The 24,204-nt window shown below is 36.1% G+C and overlaps 1 protein-coding gene across 8 annotated transcripts in view; it reads right to left on the bottom strand.

The window, feature by feature from the left end:
• Window positions 1-24,204, bottom strand: part of Enox2 (ecto-NOX disulfide-thiol exchanger 2) — a 312,495-nt gene that overhangs the window by 286,209 nt on the left and 2,082 nt on the right. For 2 of the 8 annotated variants that reach the window (XM_048797086.1, XM_048797093.1), the window contains exon 1: window positions 10,866-11,387. The exons of 5 other annotated variants lie outside the window; for them this stretch is intronic. In XM_048797086.1, the coding sequence (XP_048653043.1) occupies window positions 10,866-10,887 (22 nt within the window). In that variant the 5' untranslated portion in view covers window positions 10,888-11,387. Of the gene's footprint in view, window positions 1-10,865; window positions 11,388-16,673; window positions 16,731-24,204 lie in introns of those variants that run through there. One more of the 8 variants, XM_048797089.1, reaches the window with a different exon arrangement.

The following is a 24,204-nucleotide window of genomic DNA, read 5'->3' as shown; positions in this document are numbered from 1 at the left end:
GAGCTATTAAAAAATCAAGTGTCCCATAGTACAGTTGAGAGTGCCTAATTATTGGAAGTATTCAGGTATAAATTGGATTTATCACTTGAAGATTAAGTGGAAGGGTTCATGTAACAGACTGTGTACATATACGGTAAAGGGGGACACATGACTCAATAACAAGTTTTCTTAAAACCATACGGTTTTATTAAATGGCATATTTTACAAAGTTCTTCTGAACTTTCATCTATAAACCTTCTTTTTCTCATTGGTAATCATTTCCTCATTAGCCAGGAATGAATGAGTACTTACATATTCCCATTAGAGTAGTAGTCCCAATTGTGATTTCCTATGAAATAATACAGCTTGATGCTGAGATTTAGGTCATTTCTAATATTTATCTGGTGTCTCTGGCTCAATCATTTAGCAATAGGACCATTTAGTGGATTATTTTTATTTAGTCTGCAGCTTTACAGGTAGCACTTCATAAATGTTAATAAGAACAATATCCTACATTATATTTAATACTAATAAGCATTAAGTTAATTAGTTACAAATCATTCTGGATTTTTTTCTGTTCTCTCTTTCCACCCTCCTCTGTCTTTTCATCAGACATGGAATATATAGGCTGCTCATTTTTACAAGTTGCTCCCAACACTCCAGAATGAACCATTTGGCTGAAGGTTTCAAATATTTTGGCATAAGTCCACAAATGCCATAAGAAATTGGCACTCCATTCTGCAATGCTTTTCTGTCAATAACTTTAACATGGATCATAAAGGGAAATAAGTTGGCAGTTTGTCTATTATGATCTAGATTTAAAACCTCACGGGATAGCAGTCTCTACTCCACTTTATACTTTTAAACTACTGGAAAGTACTCTATACTGAAAAAAGGGAAGTTCAGTTACTATGAGAAAAGCTGCTTATCTATCATCTGTTTCACAATAGCAAGGGAAAGTTTAATATCCTGGGAAGGGCAGCTTACCAATAGTGCCCTGGGGATCAGAAATAGCTAAACAGCTTCAAGTATCTCCCTGAATGGATTGGTAAAGTCCATAAAACATGCATAGTAGGTGAAAGCTGAGAAGTCCTGACTTACTAATCCTGATTCACTGACCTCTTAGGCATACACAAAAACCCTGCATCAAAAGCCACAAATGGAAAACATCTGCAGTGAAATTGTACTCATTGTCCAGTTAGTACACCAGAGCCTTACTATAAATCCCAACCTCAGGGTTCATGTCTTGGAACTGTGTTCTAATGTTCCAACATAGCCCTTCTGTTACTTCCAGTAATAAATCTCTGTGGAGAAGGTCCAAGAAGGGCATTGCCTTAGATCATATTCCATGTTAGAGTGAGGTTCTTCTCTTCAGCTTGTGCTTTATCTGGCCTTGATGTGAGGACAGCCAAAGAAATGTTCTGGAGAGTTTACTGTTGGTTGGGGGTTATTTTTATTTTAAATAGCTGCAAATATTTTTATTGATTTTATTTTAGTTAATATACATAAAACATAAAAGCTGTACATATTAATGGATTACCTACCATATAATATTTGATACACATATACACTGTGCAATATTCAAATCAGGTTAAATATTTATCTCCTCAAACATTTCTCATGTCTTTGTGATGAAAACTTTCAAAATCCTTTCTTCTAGCTTTTTAAATGTGCAGTATAAATATTATCTATATTCCCCTACTGTGCAATAGTACCCCAGAAAGCATATTCTGTCTATGAATCAATTCTGGTATCTTACTGACTTGAGAGTTTTGTTTCTTGATTTTTGTTTGCAGTCATAGGGATTGAACCCAGGTCCTCACATATGCTAGCAAGTGCTCTACCACTGAGCTACAGCCCCCATCCCTTGCTGTAAATATTTGACAGAACAATTATGTCTTTTTCACTTCAATTCCTTCAGACCATTTCTTCCCAGACCATTTATTCCCCTTCTTGTTAAAAGCCTCACAAAGCCCGTGGGTAGGGCACTCAGGGAACACTACTTGAGGGGGAAGAGCTACTACTGGAATCCCAGGCTCATTTCTCCAATGGTCATATTTCTGCCTGTGCTTATCCCTTTTTCTGCCAGATTGTGCTCTTTATTACTCACACCACTCAAAATAGCCGTGAGCGCCAATATTCACGAACTACTCAAGCTGTATTTATTGTATTTACTTTGTGTCCCACCCTCATAAACCACTCTCCCCAGATCCCTTAAGCATTTCAATTGCTCTTTTCCATTTCAAGCATCTCAATTCCAGAGAACAGAAACTTGAGCATGGTCTTATTACCAATTAAAAAGGGATTCTCACTACTTTGCTCTTAGAAGTTATTTGTCCATATCTACGTCAGTTACTCAAAACCATATTGGCTTTTTAAATGGTATATAATATTGCACACTCTAAATATAGTTTACTATCCCATCACCTGTAGATTTATAAAAGCATGAATCAAATGACTTTTAATGATGATCTATTTATTTTAATATATTGGTTTCATACTTATAACCAAGAAAAAATGTAATATGCCACCCAAGAAAAACTTTTCCAGAATAGTCTGCCTTACTTACATGAGGATTACGTTATTTTTATTCAATAAGATTGTCACAATTATTTTTATGTTCATCAACTTCTTTATAACACATTGAGGTGAATTCAGGTTAAACAACTTCCACTGAATAAGCTGGGCAGATTTCCATAATTCAGCTGAGTACATAACGGCTGTGGCTCTTTGCAGTTTCTGTCCCACCTCCAAACCCAAGGGCAGGGTTTGGGAAAATGCCAACCATGTTTGGCAGCAAGGGTCAGCAGTCTAGGGCAGGGAACAGGAGTGGCAATGAGCAGAAGTATAAAGAATCTAAAGAAGGCATTATTTACAATGTTTTAGAAGCTCTAATTGAGCACATCACAATTCCTTTTCAGTAGACAGTTAACGCAGAAAATGTTTTCTTTATATTCTCCAACTTTCACTAATCTGGGATTTTTGCAAGGGAACACCATAGTACTGAAAACTTCTAATCCTACTTTTTCCCTTTGTGTTCTCTCTCTCTTTCTTTCTCACCGTGCCCCCCCACACACACACACACACAAACAGGGCTAGGAATAGAGACAACCATTGACAATTATACATATAAGTATAAAAGAAAAATAAGAATGTAGGCTTCGGAGTGTTTAGAGACAGAGCTATAAATCAGTTAGTGATATAAACAGCCTTGAGTAAGAAGCATAACTAACATTTGTTGAGAGTGCTGATTGAAGAATAAATGAAATAATTTATGTAAAGATACTTGCATCATCCTATAGTAGGCCTTGAAAGCACATTTCCCTTCTCTTTTATTCTGATGTAAATTATGAAGAGTCCCGATCAGAGTGAATATTTTCATTGAAAGTAGAAAGGTCTGGATTTCTAAATAAAGAAAAAATACCACTGAAAAATGTAGATGTAGTCTGAGGAAAGGAAGAAGCAAAATTTTTTAAATTTCCTTTAGATCCAGAGGGTTTTGTCTTTACACATTTCTCAAAACCGTAGCTGAGGTACTATCTATTTAGTCCTCAAAACAAAAGAACCTATTTGTAGAGTGTTGCAGGGTGGCCCTGAGTGGCCCGCTTTGAACGCTTCAAGGCAGTTCAGGGAGGCTGAATATGACAATGGATTCTGGAAGCTAGTATGAATGGTATAAAAAGGGGGGGGGGGGCAGTCTGCTGTCCATTGAAAACAGCAGAGCTAAAGAAAGTGAAGAATGCAGAGGGAGATAAGGGAATTTCAGGATATGCTAAAAAATTGTAGCAATTGAAAATAATACAAAGAACTGGGATCTAAGCAACAGAGAGGCAGGTCAAGCAGGCATAATTATTTACCATATAATTTCTGTAGACAGTAATACCCAAGTACATTGCTCTACATGTGTTACTTTTTCCCAATACTATAGATTTTGATGCTAGGTTCTTTTTAAGGTCCCCAGGAAAAAACTAATACATGTGAACTCCATGTAGTAATAAAACACAGGACTAGATTTATGTCTCTTTATATTGAGACTACATTATATTTCTGATTCAAATTCTTCCAAAGTTTTAATGGTATTTTAAATAATGAAATAATCTTGAAAGGGGTACACTACTAGTACAGGGAAGACCTGTCAGAGTGAGAAATGGAAGCTGAAAAGTAGTAAGTCATGTGTAGCTAAAGGACTGAACAAACTAAAAGAAAACAATTAAAGGGACTTCAAGAGCCAAAATGTATAAAAAAGTGTCTATGACCTGAACATTGGAGCTAGGTGCTCTTTCTTCTGATTAACTCAACTTTCTTATCTAGCTTAGAAATCAAGGCTTAACAGCCATCTCTCAAAGGCAAGCCAATATGATGAGAAAAATAGTACTGATGAGAAATGCAGAGTTTAGATCTCATTTAAATTTAATTGAGATCATAATTTGTTAAATCACTTCTGAGAATAACTCACTTTAGGCCATGTTTAAAATTTAAACTATCCTTAAGAAATGCAAATCCTTATAAGTCAAAGGAAAAAACATTCCAGTTTGATTGCCCATCAATACATCAATACCATCATCACTGTGGCCATCTAGACCCCTAAGAAAATTACTACTTCTGGATAACCAGACTTAATTTTCTTTTCTTTTCTTTTTCTTTTTTGCACTGGGGATTGAATCCAGGACACTTAACCACTGAGCACATCCCAGTCCTTTTTTAATTTTGAGACATGGTCTCATTAAGTTGCTTAGAGCCTCACTAAATTGCTAAGGTTGGCCTGGAACTTGATATCCTCTGCCTCAGCCTCCCAAGCCACTGGGATTATAGGTATATGCTACCATGCCCACCCTAACCAGATTTTCTTGAGCTGCACTCCCAATGTGACTGTTTAAATTTCAATTAAATTAAACGTAAGTAAAATTAAAAATTCAGTTCCTTGGTTGTAGTAGCCACATTTCAATCCTCAATAGCCACATGTGGTTACTGGCTACTGTGATGTACAGTGGAGATACAGAATATTTCATCATTGCAAAAAGTTCTATTGGACAGCATTGGGTTGGACATCATATAAGACCTAGACTTTCAGTGCCAAAAAATTCAAATCATCTCAACAATATTTTTTCTACAATGTAATTAACATCAAATCCATAGAAAATACTAAGTTGCAAGTAGACAGGAGTAAGAAATCTGGTGTGCTACATAATACAGTGACTAAAGATAACAATTATGTACAATATATCTAAAAATATCTGGAAGAAAGTATTTAGAACGTTTTCACCATAAAGAAATGATAAATGTTTAAGGGGATAGATGTTTTGGCTGATTTGAACATTTTACAGTATATGCATGTGTTGAAACATCACATGGTACCCCATTAATATGTACAGTTTATATTTTATATTAAAATCAATTTAAATTAAAAAGTATCACATAACTTAAAACCATGAAATAAAAATAAAATTTCTAATTATCATTTTATGTATACAGATTAATTTTCTTGTATGATTAAGTATTAATATATGTACATAGGCAAGTCTGTCTCTCTCTCTACAAAAGGGAAAGGTTATTCCACAAAGACAAAAGAAGGAGCTTTGAAGGTATAATCAAACCATGCAAGGATGAGTATAGAGGAAAAAAATCAAGAAGAAACAGAAACAACTCGTTTTAACCAATATCCTAAAATATCTACATAAAACAGAAGCAATGTACCCATTCAACTTCTAGAACTCTTGGGCTATGGTACAGCTCTGAACCTGGAGCTAGCAGAAGAGGAGAAAGACCTCTTTGTTGGTATAGCTGCACCTAATATTTATGTGAGAGGTAACTATGTGCAAGATACTAGGCTTTGCTCTAAGAAATGAATAAAATATGGTTAATGACCAAGAATTGAGCCTACTGGGGGATGACAGACAATAAGTACTATGATACAGTAGCAGATGTGATTTGAACTGAACCTTAAGGGTCAAGTGGCGCTTAGAGATGTGCAAGAATAACAATATAAATATTTTGAGAACAGCACAGAGAAATGTACAGAGCTTAAAAATTTGGGGTGTACCCAGTGACCCAGAAGTGGTCTAGCTACTAAATAAATAGGATATACATTGCATGGTATAGTGAAAGATCAGGGCGTAAAGGCTTTCTGGGTGGCTGGGATGAGACCATGGATGATTGTGAATGCCCCAAATGGGCATTCACATATTACACAGTGGTTAAGAGCATGGGCTCTAGGGACAAGTTTTTGGAGATCAAACCTTGATTCTGGTACCTATTAACAATGTTACCTGGTAGGCAGTTTACTTAAAGTCTGGGTCTCAATTTTTCTAAGCTTTAAATGGAAATAATACTACCTACCTAATGGGAGTCCTGGAAAGTTGATGAGTTCATATACATAAGGTATTTACAACATGGCCCTGCACAAAAAAACAAAATCCTTTAGAAAATTTCTGAGGAGAGGAGTGACAGGATAAAATCTGCATTTAGGAAAAACCCTGTAACAGCTATGCATAAAATGGAGTGGGGCGAGAGTAGATGCTGGGAAGATGTGTTATGATTGGTCATTTGGCTGCATAGAAGAAAAATTACACTCCGGTTGGCAATGTTTCTTGTTGCAAAAGGCTGAGAATCAAGATAGAAGCAACAGAACATGAAAGATTTTTAAAACAAAGCCAAAAATCTGAAGAAAGAACATTAGTAGTGGCAGTGTTTTAGAAACTGCTGGGGATGCAATGATCTTCTATGACTCTGTGAACAGAGTACCAATGAGGAGAGGAGGGTCAGAGAGAACGGAAAAAATCTTTAACAGTCTGGTGAGGAGACAACATTGTGGTGGCACAAGTCTTCCAAAGTCATGGACAATGGTATATCTGCTATGCATGGCACAGTTTGGGCAAACACCTTCAATGAAGTGCTCTTAAAGACACACCACATATTACACAGTGGTTAAGAGCATGGGCTCTGAGGACAAGTTTTTGGAGATCAAACCTTGATTCTGGTACCTATTAACAATGTTACCTGGTAGGCAGTTTACTTAAAGTCTGGGTCTCAATTTTTCTAAGCTTTAAATGGAAATAATACTACCTACTTAATGAGAGTCCTGGAAAGTTTTTGAGTTCATATACATAAGGTGTTTACAATATGGCCCTGCATAGAATAAGGATTCAATAAATGTTATTATTATGTATATGTATGGGAGGGGGGACACTAACTGTGTTATGCTTAATAACCCTTGAATGTATCACTGCTATGTTTACAGGATGTCAATCATTATAGTTTAGCAGCCCAAGAGGCATCTGCAGTATAAATGTCCTGCATAGACAGCATCCCTTGATTATTATTCATAATGAATACATTAAGTCCTTTTTTGGAAAAGGTATAAATTAAGTAGTTAAATTTATAAATATTCGCAGTGATCTCCTTAAGCTAGTGCAAGCAGGCTCCAGCACACCATTGGCTAGTGTATACTAACCCTTATACTCCCATCCATAAGACCTGCCCTTCATGCCTCTAAAATACACTTACAAGTGTATAAAGAGGAAAATCCACCAGACAATTCAACTTCACTTCCCCAAACAACCAGACACAGAAATCTACCCCTCTCTAATTTATCCTGGCCTCAAACAGTTCAGGGGAAAAGTGATTATTTTGCAAATGATAGCTTTTTTTCCTTCACCAATAAGAAAATGTCAATTTCTTTAAAAGCCCCTATAAGCTCCTTTTTTTCATTTAAATTCAGAGTGCTTGTTCCCAGGAAAAGCATTGGCACATTAGGGTGTTAGCCAGAGCTTCCAACTGCACAGAAAACTCTATCTGAAACCAACTTTAATATGGAGCTTCCAATCACATGCCTAGTTTTCCTAGTTCTCCCTTCTCTAATACTGACCTATTCCCCACAATTCCCTCCTGTATTTTTTTAAGTGTCAAAGATCATTTAAGTTTAAAGAACAATGAAAGGGCTTTCTATTGCCCTCTTCTCCTTTTATCAGAAGGGAATAATATGTCCTGCTTTACTTTAAGATGCACTGAAGTATAAAAATACCATCTGAGAATAAAGATAAATTCTCATTATGAGGTATACAAGACAATATATACCCATCACCATCTTTATCATCTTCCTAAAAGTCTCATGACAGCTTATAACAATATTTGCCCTATCTCTGGCTCATTTTATTGATAACATTCTCAGATATTGTCAAATGCTGTAGAAGAGTTATCCTTCTTTAAAATTCCATTTTTCCTAAGAGGTTTTACAAAAATTTTTTCTAGAGACCTAGTAGGAGTTACTCAAATACCTGGGTTCATTTGCAGAATTGATAGTGCAGCTTTAAATAACAGTCCCTTTTTCAGTAGGACAGAAAGTAAAAATTTTCCTTAAAAGTAATGGATTTAAAAGTGAGATTTAAAATTGAGAATTTAAAAAGATGGAAAGGCTGACGAGAGAGAGAAAAAGAAACAAAGAGGAAAAAAGGAGTGAAACTGAACTAGCTATACTTTTCATTTGATCTGGACAAAATATTCTAATTTTAAAAACAGTGCTTGACACTCATGGCCAGAATATTTTAAAATATACACATATTTATGAAAACAATCTTATAAGATCACTGAGCAGAATACTGAAATCAATTAGCTTTTTTAGAAGGAAAATATTTCACATTACCTTTTGTATTAGACAACATTTTCTTTCCCCAAAACTTCAAATTTCTATTTTTATTCATATTGATGTATACATTAATCAAAATACTAGTGTATCTTAAGTATCTATAAAAATTAATGTGGAAGGCACTTAAAATAAATGTTGGATTAAAATCGTTCTGAAAACAATCCCTACAGTTCTATCAAATAATATATTTTTTTAGTAAATAACTCAATTTAGTCTTCTTGAATAGTAACGTAAGTCAAATTTACCCTGGTCTCATCATTTGAGAGACAGTGTCATGTAAGAAAGTAAAAACTACAGATTTTTAATCAGATACTATAACCTATGAATTCAGTCTTGTCACTTATTAGATGTGAGACATCAGGCCAGTTACTTATCCTCTGAATCTCAGTTTTCTTATTTATAAGATGAGATCATATCACTACTGTTGTCACCCGGATTGTTATAAGGACAAACTAAGACAGTCTATGTTAAATCACTGTATAAACGATTCACATAACATTCACTGTGATTCAATAACCAACAATTATATTGTAATTATAATTTTAGTAGGGTAAAACCATTAAGAAATTAAATATGTATTCACTATTGACACACAAATAAAATTCAGTCACAAAAGTCACCTATTTGGGTTTCATGTTATTCATTAGGTCACCTTGGGATTGAGAGATGGCAAGGAGATAATGTCATCAAGTATTTTAAAATAAACATTTTTATTATTATAGGGAAGTTTTTCACAGTAATTCAGTAGCATAACAAAATCCAGTATTTTTCACTGCCAGAAACTTAAACCAGTAACATCAGTCCATGAGAAACCTCTATTTATTGAACAAAACAATATTTTCCATAAGAAATATCTATTTAATTTTGTAGTGGAAAAAAATAAGAAAGTCTGTGGTTTTAACCAGATGAGAAAAACCTCAACAACTTCTCACAATCAAACATACAGAGATGGCTCTTCCAGAGTCAAGCATGCATTGGAGTATAGGGAAGACATCCAGCAAGCACAACTTTCCAACACTTAGCAAAGCAAACCAACTGATACCCAAAGAAGAAACCAAAGCTATAAATTCAAATAAACGGGCTGCAGGGAGACTACACAAACCTGCTGTTGCTTTAATTGCAGACAATTCAATTCAGCAGCTGTTGGTCCAGGCACTAAGGTTCACTGTATGCTCTTCAACGTAACCTTGAAATATTGTCACTCACTCACTTCTCCACATCATCTGTATGCTGTCCAATTAATGAGGAGTGAAATCAACTGTCAAACCACACATCAAAACAGAACATGATCTTTTAGCTCTTTAGCACAGGAACATAATATTTTAAGGATAATAAAGCAAGAATGGAGATGAAAGTCCTTGACAATAAATGATATTCAAACATATCAAAACATGTGTTTGGAGAAACTAAGCTTCTGTTCCATTCTGTTTGCAAGAAAGTGAAACTTTCTCAGAGTTTTTCATTTTCAAGGGTCCTTTCTTTCCATTTAACTGCTGTATAAGAAGCTTTTCGAAAAATGTTCACAAATATCTGATCAGAGTCTTTAAGTTTTTTATTATTATGGACCAGTATTTTTCTGACAGCCTACAAGAATACTTAAGGGACACTTCTGATCTAATGATATTTTATAATACAGATGGTTTGAGGCTGGCATTTTTAGCCTTGCTGTTTCCAACACTTTTCCTCTAGCAGGAGAATAAACAAACAATAATATATAATGTTCATCAACCTGAATTTAATAATGAAATGAAAATAAATAAAATTTACCAAACAGATGTGCTCTGGAATGCTTCCTATTTGAAGTTTTCTCACTCTTATCCATATGACAAATCTACACAACCAATTAATAAAAACAGGAGTTAAAAAACTCAAGAGAAGCACAATAAACTGTTTAAATTTTGCTTTTTGCTTCCAAAGCACTGTGTCTTCTGTGCAAACACTCTAAGCTGTATCACATACTACCAGTTGCAGACCTAAGACTTGAGAAATTCAATACAACAAAACAGCAGAGAAGCGTGCACAATTTAGGGATCAGGACTAACAATTTAACGGAAAACCCAGCTTTTACCCAGCAATCTGCTACTAACATTATAGCTAGGGGCAGGCATATTTTATGCAGCTATTTTGTTTAGCTCATTAGAATCCTATTTGTCCTTCAGTACAGTTGAACTGCGAGGAAAAAAACAAGAGAGAAATGCACTTTGAAACAAAAGGGAAATTTCAGATAAAATGAAACATACTATACCTGTATATTGTACCAGGAACATTGTGACACTCTTCGGGGAACAGTTTCACGTTGTATCCTACTGTGAGTTATTCTCTCTTTACCCTCTTCTCTCCACAAAAAGAAAAGCCAAAGCACCCCAAGTCCCCACTACACACTATCCCTAACCCACCTCCCCATTGAGGAAAAAAAAAGCCACAATTCAGCTCAGATCCGATGCTTCTGTTTAGCTCAGCTCCAGCAGAGCAACTGAGCTCTAGCAACGGAGCATAGGGAGGTGGATTCTGATGCCAGTAGCACTTCCATCCACTTCACTTACACAAAAGCAGGCAGTGGAAAATCCAGGAGCCTTGAAGACAAGGGCTGGAACTGGCTTTTATGAATTGCTATTACTGCATGTGTCACCATCCATCTCCAATGACGGACACTTATAGGCTGAATTGGGAGTGGAGGGGGTGGGGTAGAGGAGGTTGGAGAGCAGGTGGAGAAGCAATTAGCAGTATGTTCATCGGAGAATTCGTTCGGGATTTCATACATCAGTGCCTAAAGAAACAGCATGCAGTTGACAAATCAGAACTTTACGATTTGCATGCCTTAGAAGAAATCTTAGCTCGCAGCTCTAAACAAAATAAAGCTTGCCCACTCTTACAGGGCACAGAAAGTCGCCCCTCCAATTTCTCTTTCCTCTGGCTACCCTTGTTCCTGGGAAATCAACATTCAGAATGAATATTTGCTAATTTTCCCTAAAGAATTGTATTTAAAAGGCTGGAAGCAAAGGAAGTATAAAGAAATTAAATTCTATTGAACATGACATCTCTTAACAAAAAAGCAAGAAGCTAATTATTTTAAGCTAACTTTTCATCCCTAGTCCCATTCCCCAGGTGCAGCTTTCACACCTATAATCAGTGGATCACACAACTTTCCTGCATATATTTAACACTGAAAAAAAATGTATGGCTACCTAAAAATAGTTCAGTTAAAGTCAAGGTAAAAAGCCAAGTGCTCGGGATGAAGGATCCACTTGTTAGTTATAAGAAGTCACTTTACCTGTAAGTGCTTCAGTTTTACTCATCTGCTAAATGGAAGCACATTTTCAGACATATTTTAAAATTAATCATGAGTAGGAACAAAAAGCAGATAGTTTCTTAGGGAGGGAACACGACACAATCGAAGGAGCATTGGGAGTGGGTATCAGGAAACCTGAGTTCAGGTTACAGTTTTATATCTTTCTAGCTGTATGATCCTGGATGAGTCACTTAACTTCTCTGAGCCTAAGTTCCCTTATTTATAAATTGAAGATAATACTACTTATCTTGATTGCTTCATGGGATTATTGTGAAAGTTAATGAGATAATGGATATGACAAGACTTTTGTCAGTTATAAAGGGATATACAGTTGTATGGTATTATTATTACTACACAGAAAACAAGTTCTGCTTAAATGATTGAAGTAAGGCACTTCTATCACATAAGGCAAATAAAAAGAAAGGGCCAATATAATTTCATTAAACATTGCTTCACTCTTCAAATTTTGAAATTAAAAAGAACCAGTTTGTTTTTAAAATTCCACAAAAGGGGAATTTTTAAAAAATTTAAAATGTGACATATAATAAGCATCTTAAAGAGACTGGAGCCCTCTAATTCTATCTTTCATTTCTGGAAGTTGGTCCATTTTTCTTTATATGTTCTGGTATTACACCTCATCTAGGATGCAAACTATGGGTCAAGCACCTCCTTTTGTTAAATCTTTCTATTTACCTGGTACATCTTCTCTGTCCAGTGTGTGAGAAAGGATTTGAATTGATTAGCTAAATCTAAATCCACAAGGTAAAAATCCAAAGTCATGCTTTATGAGACTCCAAGCTGCCTTGATACTACATATACAGTGACCAGCTGGCTTAAGCTGGGACACAATTTTAGCACACGAAGTCCTGGGGTGGCCACACCTGGGGCACTAAATGATCCAGGCAATGTTTGAAGACCTTTGGTTCAGCCAAATCCCACATGTCCTGATTTCCATCTGTATGATGGTTACCCAAGTGTGTGTCTATCCACATGGACCAAATCTGAAGCAATCAAAAAAATTGTGGGGGCTATAACAGAAATATCAGATGTCAGCTCCTCTTGGCCCCCTCCAGTGCCATCTGTGTCCTCAAGCAAGTGCTTAGCTCAATTCTTGCAAGAAGAAAGAAAACTATTTTTTCTAATTGCCCTTTTGAGTATCATTGCCACTACTGAAAATGCCATTAAAATATATATCCAAAATCTATATTAAATCAATGGAGAAAATGGAGTCTGTGAATCACAAAGCATTAAGTGACTGGTAGCTAAGACCAAATGAGCCAATAAAATGGGGAAGAGAAGAAGGAGCTAGGAGGAAAGAAGTGAAGAGAGGTGAAGAGAGCAGAGAAGAGAGGAAGGAGAGGGAAGAATAAAGAGAATGAATCTAAAGTGAGGACTAACTTTCTAATCAGAAATACTTGCTAGGTTCATCCCAAATCTCACCTCCTCTTAGAAAGATAGTAGGAATAGCCCTTTTACTACCACAGCTGCAACTCTAGCTTTCTATCTGTTTACATAAACAGTTAAGAATTCGAAAAGGTACTGGCAGCCCTAGCATCAGAACTTGCTATCCTGTGGCATGCAGAAAGCCAAGCAGGCAGGATACAGTTCTTCAGAGGCCTCATCACTACAACTCTCTACCACAGCTTCACCTGTGGCATTATGGGCCACTAAGAAAGGTGTCAGCCTAATTTCAGGTTTTGCAAGGGGGCCTACCCTAGACTTTCACAGTGGTAAAAGAAGAAACAAAGGCTGTATTGCAGGATTATGCTGCTCTGCCTTTGAGAATTGCAACTAACTCCGCAAATTTAAGCTTAAAATTGACATTCCCCAAATTCTTCAGAAGGTCCAAAGTAAAGGGAAAAGGACAGGGAAGACAATTTTAGCTAGTTTCTTTCCCATAGTCAAAATATTAGGCTCATATCAAGAAAATGACTGACAGAGTCCCAAAATGCAATGAGGTGGAGGCAGCAGTTTCAACCCAGATTGGCAAGAATAGAAATGAAAGCATCAGAGCATCCTGATAAATACACAAACATAAACACCAAAAACTGTTGCAATGTTTCTTTATCCTGATGTCAGGTTCCATAATGTAAGCACTAATGGTTTCCTAAACCACCCAAGCTCCTCCACAAAGCTGTCACCAAGCATGACTGATCTTTTCAAATGAATTCCTGTCATTAGCCACCTTGAATTCTGAGTATTTTTGTCAAAAACAAAAATCCCAAAGAAAGATTTCAAAGAACCAAGAATTTGAACCAAACCATGAACCTAAACAGGGAGAAACAACACTAATTTGCTAAACCTCAAACAAAAAAGAAATGTTAACAGTTTGAATGCAATAAAAAAAACTAGTGAAATAATTTGAACCAGAACAAAGCTTCATATTTTCTGAATCAATCAAACTTGTACCAATCCCTGAGAGTCCAAACAGTTCCAGCTCTTGTGAAGAGCACACTTCAAGGCTTGGTTTCACTTGCTTGAGAACCCATAGATGAACCAAAGAATGAACACTGGAAAAGGAGTCAGGAGAATTGAGCTCTACTAATTTTTTTCACTGTTTGAAATTGTTCAAGTCACTTCTCTCATTGACTCAGCTTGCTTGCCTTGAAATGCTGGGATGGGTTTGCCAATACCCAAATCTAATAGTCCATGCCAATTGTAAAATTTAGTCTAGTGCCAAAATAGATTATCACAATTTGGCCCTAATTTCCAGGAAGCAGAGAAATGGACCACCTGAATCCTCCTAGGGTTCATGTTTCTAGCTTATTTTGAAATATGGTTCACATGAGAGTTGGCCACTGTTCTTGTTCAGCCTTGGGAATAATCAACCCTCAAAAAAATGTTTCAGGAACAGTTCATTTTCCTCAAGTGAAAGCTACAGGTAAGAAGTCTGGTCCCCACAAAAAAAGAAGAAAAGAATGAGAGTGATCTAGAATATGCTGAACATCTATCTATTGCATGCCAGGTGTGGTATGGGATTTTACATAAAAATATTTTTAAATTGTAGGTAGACACATTATATTTATTTATTTGTTTGTTTATTTATTTATTTTTATGTGGTGCTGAGTATCAAACCCAGTGCCTCACATGTGCTAGGCAAGCACTGAGCTACAGCCCACATACAGCCCCAGCCCCACATTAACTGTTTTAATGGGTCCCCACCATACAGCTATATGCTATATTTTATAAGCAAGAAAACTTAGGCTAACTGATGTTAAATGACTGTGACAGTCACTTGACTGGTTAGTGATGGAACTAGAACTGGGATTTGAACTCAAACAATCTGAATCCATTACTATGCCAACATTCTAATGATTAAAGACATATTTATTTCTTGATTCAGTGATCCAAATTGGACTTGCTTAGTGAATATGTCACATTCTGAGTTCCCTACAGTGAAAGTAGACTTCCTTGCATTTATACTTGGTTGGCTTTTTTTTTAATGTCATCTGACAGTGTTGTACAATGGTTACAGCTACCAGGCTCTGGAGTTAGACAGACTTGAATTTTCTGAATTCTGGCTTATGGAAAAGACCATACCAAGGCTCAAATTTTCTTATCTGGCAAGTGGAGAATGAACACTACATTATCAGGTTATTGGAAAGTATCAATGATGTGATAGCAACTAGCATACTACTCAGCACAAAACCAGTGTTCAATAATGCAGATTAAAGCTATCCTTGTATTTATAAGCAACACAACAACAAAAAAAAAGATTATAAGGAAAAAGGAAACTAGTATTCATCGAACTCAAGTGCTCTTTGGCTGTAACATGGAGTTTGAAAGAGATTTTCAGTAGCCTACCTACACCCTCCAAAGTCAAACTATATCTTATGGTTGAATTACATATTCATGAAGCAACATGAATAATTAATTAGTGGTACCTAAGAGGTAACAAGGAGAGTTGTCATGTGCTCTGCTAAGCAGCAATTGTCCCTAGTTTCTGGGAACCTCTCCTTATAAAAAGAGGGCTGGGAAGTAGGAGATAGAAGTACTGAATATCTGAGGCATCCTTCTTCCCCTGGTGTTTCAAGCCCTGGCTTCACTTCCTCCCATGTGCCTGTGGCCTTCTCACTTACTCCTTTTTTCTCCTCTTCCTCCAGTTTATTCTGGTTTTATTGTGTTTCTTTACTGGCTTTTTAGCTCTGTGTCTGCTCATCAGCATCAACTGGTATGTATGAAACATATGCCTGGTGCTACACAAGGTGAGATGGAGGCCTTTCAAAATTTTTGATAAAAGAACATGTTCCATGGTCAAAAAGATTTCAGACACAAACAGAGACCAGAGTTCTGGCAACACAGCCAATGCATGTATGACTGAATGATTTGGTTGATTCAGAAGACAAAATAGTTTGTTCATCTAGTTAATAATATGCAGAATTCAGAAAGTATTGGCATTGCAACTCAATTTGAAATGCATAAGATAGATAAATGGATAGATTGGTCATAAAAAAACAAGTATAATGTTAATTATAAAATATAAATGATGAGCATCTGTGTGTTCATTATAGTTTTTCAACTTTTCTGTCTATATATTTGAAAATTTCATAATAAAAGGTTAAAAAAGGAGAGGGGGTAAAGGATATGGCTTATTCAAATGCAAATGCTTCAGAACAAAATAATCATATTTATATAGAGAACCATAAGGCAAACAGGGAAAAATAGTAAAAACTGGTGAATCTGAGTGAATGGTACATAAGACTTCTTATGTGATTCTTGCAACTTTCTGAAAGTTAGTTTGTTTCTAGACATGGGGGTGCACACCTGTAATCCCAGTGACTCGGGAGACTGAGGCAGCAAGATCACAAATTCAAAGCCAGCCTCAGCAACTTAGTGAGGCCCTAAGAAACTTAGTGAGACCCTGCCACAAAATAAAAAATAAAAAGAGATGGAGATGTGGCTCAGTGGTTAAGTATCCCTGGGTTAAATCCCTAGTACCAAAAAAAAAAAATTTGTTGAAAAATTAGCCCTTTCACATAATGTCTCAATAAACATTTTTAGTACAGAGGGTATTAAGTCAATAATAGTAGGTATGTTGGAAATAAGGGTGGGGGACAATGATAATCAACCCTTGGTGCCTTGGGTGTCCTGCTATATGCTAGGTACTTGGGAGAACCCAAAGAGGTAAAATACATAGCTCCTGCCCTTAGTAAGCTCACAGGGTAGGTGAGGGAATGCCAACCAATATCTCAAAGAGTAAATGGCTGGACCAGAATTCTAAGAGAGAAGTATAAATATTGGAAAGGTAGGTTAGAGCCAGATTGCAGAGAATGCCAGGCTGAAGAGTTTGAATAATAGGAAGCCATTTATAGTGTCTGAGTCAGAGAAAGAGAATAATCTAAAACTGATTGGCCAGATAGTACAATTTGGGCATAGATACCTTCAACATGTATTTGTTTTATATTTATATACTTCTAGCCCTTATACTTACTTCCCATATCTGGACATGAACAATGGGGATTTTCGACATTCTGGATGCTATCTATTTTTCAAATACTTCCTGACATTTCTTCAGCCTCTCTCTCTTTCTCTCCTTTGGCCCCCACAGAGAGCTGACCAGTGCCTGCCTTGGCCCTGTTGACTCAGCAAGCAATAAATATAATGTTTCTGCAATGAAGCTATTGCTCTGAAACTGATTTCCTTCATGATAATCAAATCCCAATTAGTGCTGGGATCACTGATTTGAATTGGAAAAAATGAATATTCAGCTAAGTAGCATGTAAAGGAGTACAGGAAGATATGGCCTCTGTGCAGAAGGAAACAATTATTCAAAGTGACCTCTGTATATTAAAAGAGAACCTAACAAAAATGGCATTGTTGAACAATGGCAAGTGATTAGGATAAAACCTCTCAAAGACTACCAAATTAAAAAGTGGACTTACTCTGTATCCTGTATCCCCCCTCCATAAAGCCCATCCTCCAATACAATCATGTTATTCCCCTCTTTCAAACCATGTGCTGGGTCACCCCTACCAATAGGACAATAGCCATGTTTCTTAGCATGTTTCTTCCTTTTCTAACTGGCCATGGGACATCTTTCCAGATTCATATCCTTCTTCCCACATTCCCAGTGCCTCACATACAGTATCTTACCTTATTTTAAACTATTTTTTCATGTGACTTTCTTGTATGTTAATGGTCCCTCTGCTGGGAATCCTTGCCTATCACCATTCTGTCTACCTAGAGTTTAGGCAATGCCCACTCATTCTTTATGATTCAGCACAATTAGTCTGGTCTGTAAGTTTCCCACTCCAGCAGTAATCCCCTCCACCATATCCACAGGGCACCTGGTCCATACATCTCTATTTCAGCCCTTTTCACATTAGAATATGATAACTGGCTTGAGTGTCCACCTATCCCCCTCACTAGAAATATGAGCTCCTTAAGAATAGGCAGGGATTACATCTAATTCCTTACTATATCCTCAGTGCTTAGCATAAGGTCTGGTCCTATATATGTACTCAATATCTATTGAATGGATGAGTTTGAACATTAAATGTCCCTTGATTTCAAACTCAGTGTCTCCTGAAATGTGAAAATTAGAATCTTATGTGACTTACCAAAATAATCATAGTGAAGTATGTTGGAGGACCCAGCTGTAGAAGAAATGATAGGAGAACAAGTCATGGGGCCTTACCACACACAGTTTCTATCCCAGGAAATTCTCACTGGCAGTTGTTAATAAAAAGAGCAGCTGGAGAAAGGGCCCTTACTGGGGATTTCCCCATCTTTATCTTTCACAGGTCACCACTGAAGCAATGCTGTTTATATAACGTTCTCCATACAGTGTTTCAACCCTTTTGAATTTCAGCCAAACTTTCATTTGATTTGAACCATCCCTATAAATGGGTAGTCACTGAATGTTTTCCAATTCTTATTTTCATTTATGATTTTTATGCCAAGAAATAATATTTTTAAAAGACCACTGAAAAACAGAGCACCAAAAAAGAAAAGGGAGGCAAAGCTGATAACAAATAAAAATATCTCCTTTTTCCTTCTAGATTGTCAATCTGTTTCATCATACCTCCCAGCTTACAATGCTTTATACTACATTATTAGTAAAGGCAAAAAAAAAGGAAAATTAAGACTTCAGCAAAACATTATACTTTGCAGGCAAGAAATAGAGGAAGTAACACTGAGGACTGGAATATAAATGTTTAGACATATGATCAGTAGCCACTTCTGAAAAGTAAACATCAGGGCTGTTTTAAACAAATAACAAAAAGCAATTAGTCCTTTCTGTACATTAAACTGAGGTGTATGTTGAATTAAAAAAAAAAAAAACATAGTCTGTCTTGATCTTCAAAAATGTCAAACTGGTAAACACTTCACTTTTTTGTACATATAAATCTAAAAGCCAAGCCAAGCTTGAGGAAGATTTAAGAGACATAAAATTTGTCTGAGGTGTCTGCCAAATCTCTGCAGCAGAGACAGAAACCCTGGAAAAATTGACACAGTCATAACTCTCACAATATCACCACCAGGTTTGTACAGAGCTAGATGCACAGAAAGTCACTGTTCCTTCTCTCATACTGTTTGTAAACAGAGAAGTAGATCATTTGCTTATCAGTTATCTGGTGGATCATTTTTGCCTAGATGTCCCATAAAGGAAAGAGATAGGGAAGAGGGGAAGATGGATACATTCCCATTGGCACACAGCCCAATTTTCAGCTGAGTAAATTTTTACTTAGATGTTGGGTCTGCTTGTTAAAATCTTCTTTCTTTCATTTAATCTTGAATGTTCATTCGTGTGTGTATGTATATGTGTGTGTGAGTGTGTGTGTGTGTGTGTGTGTGTGTGTGTGTTTTCTCTTTCTCTTTCTCTGGCATTAAAAGGAGGTATTTTTGAATATCTAGTGTATATTTTTACATAGTAAGCCTACAATAATTTATAGAATGATTTGAAACCCTAATTATGATTTCTATATTCCAATCATTTGTTCATGGAACAGGAGAACCACAGATTCTTTTAGAGTATTTAAAAGGGATAAGTTCTTAAGAAATAATATTAGTTTATTCAGATGATTCACGCTTAGAACTTCTGTCCTTTAGAGATCATTTAATTTTATAATTAAAACGGATACTATCTGTGAGGAAAATGAAGGAAAGATCACACTTTAGGGTCCTAAGTGACAATATGATCACTGATACACTTCTGTAGAGAAAATATGATATCCTACATTCATTCAATTGTATGCCATTATGGTAATCCACTACATATGTGTAAGATCACTTAACAATGCAAGAATATAGTGCACACATGGGCTGTATTCTGTAAATAGGATTAACTGTGGAATTCAACCAAGGTCTTCCCTGGGGACAGATTGCTGAAAAATACATCTACATGACATTTTAAAAAATAAATTAACCAATGACATCAGCTCCCATGAGACACATTGTTTCCTGTACATTCAATTCTATCACAGTTTTCTGTAGCTCTCTGCTGACATCCCCATCCCAGCACAGAATCTCAAAACCAAAAGAAAAACACAGCAATTGGAGCTAGTCCATCTCTCTTGCATGAAGTGTTACATACACAAAGGAATGATTTTTGTACATTAGCACAATGTGATCCATAACATGGTAAGATTGTGTCAGTCTGAGGCTGTTCTTGTTATATTGTGGTCACATATAACTTACCCAAGGGAATGTACAAAGTCTGTATTCATGCTGACAAAGACCAGCAGGGATTGTAGGAAAATGAAGATTGCTGAGGTACAGCAGGGACTTTGATTTTTTTCTTTAAACAATGCTCTTTATTATGATAACTTTTCTTAGTTTTACTTATTGAAATCAGTCTTCCTCATTTGTAAAATAGGAATAACTATTATATGTATTTAATATTTTTATTCTGAGGAGTAAATTAAATACCAGTAGATTGCCTGGCACACAAATGTTAACTCATATAATTCACATCAGCATTTGGCTAACATGAACTAAATACCTGTTATGTGTTTGGCACTGGCATCAGATCCCAAGATAAATTGTAGGAGGAAAAACTGATGCTGGATAGGAAAGCAGGGAGCTCATTTTCAAAGGTTTTATAAGCCAGTTTAAGAAGTTTGGATATTATCCTAAGGACAATGGGCAGCCGTGAACTATTTTATTTAGAGGCCACATAAGTTCAGATTTGTGATTTATAAAAATCATTTTGTCAGTATTGGTGGAAAATGGATTAGAAGGGAGGCAGGCTGGAGCCAATGGTAAACCAAGCTAGATGTGATGCCTACATATGACCTACATTAAGGCAATGGAAATAGGGGTAGACACGGGAAAAAATCGATAATTTTAAAAAAATAACAAATATTGGGGCTGGGGATGTGGCTCAAGCGGTAGCGCGCTTGCCTGGCATGCATGCGGCCCAGGTTCGATCCTCAACACCACATACAAAAAAACAAAGATGTTGTGTCCACTGAAAACTAAAAAATAAATATTAAAATTCTTTCTCTCTCTCTCTCTCTCTTAAAAAAATAATAACAAATATATAATTGTAAAAGATTAGACAATTAAAATATGCAAAAGGTAAAAATAGAAGTCATACATAATCTTACCTTTTATAACAAACCCTTATTAATATTTTTATGTGTACTCAACACTTCAGGAATTTTTTCCGTGTATACACAGATGTGTGTGGTGTGTGTGGGATATGTGCATGTATTGAAACTGGAATCTACCACTCTGTACTGACAGTTTTATGACCTGAATTTTGTCTTAACATATTATAAACAAATTTCCATATCATTAAATATACTTTAGTAATATGAACTTACATAGCTACTTAAAAATTCATTCTATAGATGAACCACAATTGGTTTCATTCTAACCCCTAGTATTGGACATTTAAGATGTTCTTTTTTTTTCTTCTTTTGTTTTTGCCATTATTATAAACAACTCTGGGATAGGCATGCTGGGAGCAAAATTTTTGGAAACATTGTGATTATTTCTTCAAAACAGAGCCCTAGAAATTGAATGGTAGGTTATTTCTGATAATTTGACAAATTGCTCTCCAGAAGGGCTTTATCAAATTCTGTTCCACTAGCAGTGTCTCTGACTAGGAGGAGATGGATTTGAGAGTGATTCCTAGAATGGAATCTTGGGTAGAGAGGAGGAGTGTTTCCTGGCAAAGTATTGGGGCAAGAACAACATGAACTTGTCAAAAGGAGCAAAGCAATGGGCAGACCTAACAAGTGTAAATTGTGGGAAAAAATGTAAGATAACCAAGGAAGAGTGGGAAAAAATAAGAAAATTAACTAATGAAATCACGGACATTTTATTTACTACTTTATTCATCAAGAGTACTAAATGTAGCTAACAAGTAATCTTGTCATGATATTTGGTTCTCTGTGCTACCAAGGGCCTGAATTATATTCATGTGACTACATCGGTTCATTCTTTACATCCAATAATCACTGCCTCTCTTCTAATCCATTTTCCACCAATACTAACAAAATGATTTTTATAAATCACAAATCTGAACTTATGTGGCCTCTAAATAAAATAGTTCACGGCTGCCCATTGTCCTTATCTACTATATGCCAAATGCTGTTTCTGGATACTACATGTATGGAGATGAATGAAACCTGGTCCCTGCCCTCAAGGAGCTCACAGTCTAGTGGAAGAGACAGAAACATCCATACAAACAGACACAGTGTGGTGCAAGCTGGAATAGAGGTAAGTGTAGGGTCCTGTGGAAACCAGAAGCCTAATCTTGCATTGTGTGTGCATTCACATGAGTGTGGTGAGGGGTAACATATCATATTCATATTCTTTATCAGTGTCTTGAATACATGATCCACTGCTCTCAAGAATACTCAATAAGACAGGAAGAATGATTATGTATAATCAAAATCAACTCTTAAACAGTGAAAATAGCCTCCACTGTTACATCAATGCACATGTAAACATAGCATGTTTTGGTAATATTATGCTTATTGTAGAATAAAAAAGATAACAGACAAGTGGTGCATATGGACTTCTAAAACAAATTCTGTTGACACCCATGTGATACTATTCACATCTACCAAGTCCTACTAATGCTGTCTCCTAAATGTTTCTCAAATCTGTTTCTGTTCTCATGTGCCACTACTCTCAGATCCTTTTCATCTCTATAGAACAGAGCACCCACCTCCTAAAATGGTCATGTCTCCCTCCAGGCATCCTTCCTACTGACATCATCCAAATAGGAAAATATGATCATGGAACCCCTCTTCCAAAACACTTTCATGTTTTTTTGGTTGCCTATGTATAAACAGTATTTATCACATTTTGACTATTTGAATATAACTTTGTGATTTTTACCATATTCACATAATTATTGACTTAACATTTATCTTTAAAGCACCTTAAGATTGTTTAATTTTGTTTTTATTAAATCAGATCCTAACTAACCTTCATTATATTTATCTTTTAAAAGGTACATTTAAATATAAAACTAATAAAATTTAAAATGTTTGTAAAAATATAATGTAACCACCACTTGCAGATGCACACATTTGGTGAGCCGCTGGGCCTAGGGGGTCATACCCAAACTTCTTAGCATTGCATCTGATTCTTCACAAATCAGCCCTGATGTATCTTTCCAGATTCTTCTACCATTATACCTTGCTTCTCCCAGACAATCTTCATCCAGCCATGCTGAATATCTCAATGTTTAACAAATACGTCCTACTCTTATACAGCCACATACTGACCCCTAAGAATTGTGGGCACCTATCTCCCCAACTAGACCCAGAGAGAGCTCATACTTTGTACTTTGTAGTACCTCCAACAATTTGTTTGGGTAGAGGTCATAGAGGTGATCTAATCACCCAGGTCACTTTTTTTCAAAGGCTAAAACAAGGGGCTGGAGTTGTAGCTCAGCAGTGGAGCGCTTGCCTTTTACATGTGAGGCACTGTGTTCGATTCCCAACACCACATATAAATAAGCAAATAAAGGTCCATCAACAACTAAAATAATATTTAAATAAATAAATAAAAGCTAAAATAAAATAAAACCCAAAATGCTGTCCAGGCCTAAATCGCTCAGAGGCATGACATATTTTATAAAGAGAACCATCTAATTCAGAACTAGCCATACTCACTATAGTTTTGGCAGACACAATTAGCTATGGTTGCAATAGTAGTTAAGCTAATTTGATTTTGGCAGCTACTTTACAGCAGATACATTCTGATAGAAATTCAAAGTGAATCATTTGGATTTCTGCCAGGATGATCAACTATACTTCATAATAATCTCTCTACTACAAATGGAAATTCAAGAAGAAGAAGAGGAGGAGGAGGAGGAGGAGGAGGAGGA

This window comes from Marmota marmota, unplaced genomic scaffold (assembly GCF_001458135.2).
Source record: "Marmota marmota marmota unplaced genomic scaffold, marMar, whole genome shotgun sequence".
In the NCBI taxonomy this organism is placed as follows: domain Eukaryota; kingdom Metazoa; phylum Chordata; class Mammalia; order Rodentia; family Sciuridae; genus Marmota; species Marmota marmota.
This window is presented reverse-complemented; position numbering and strand designations above follow the sequence as displayed.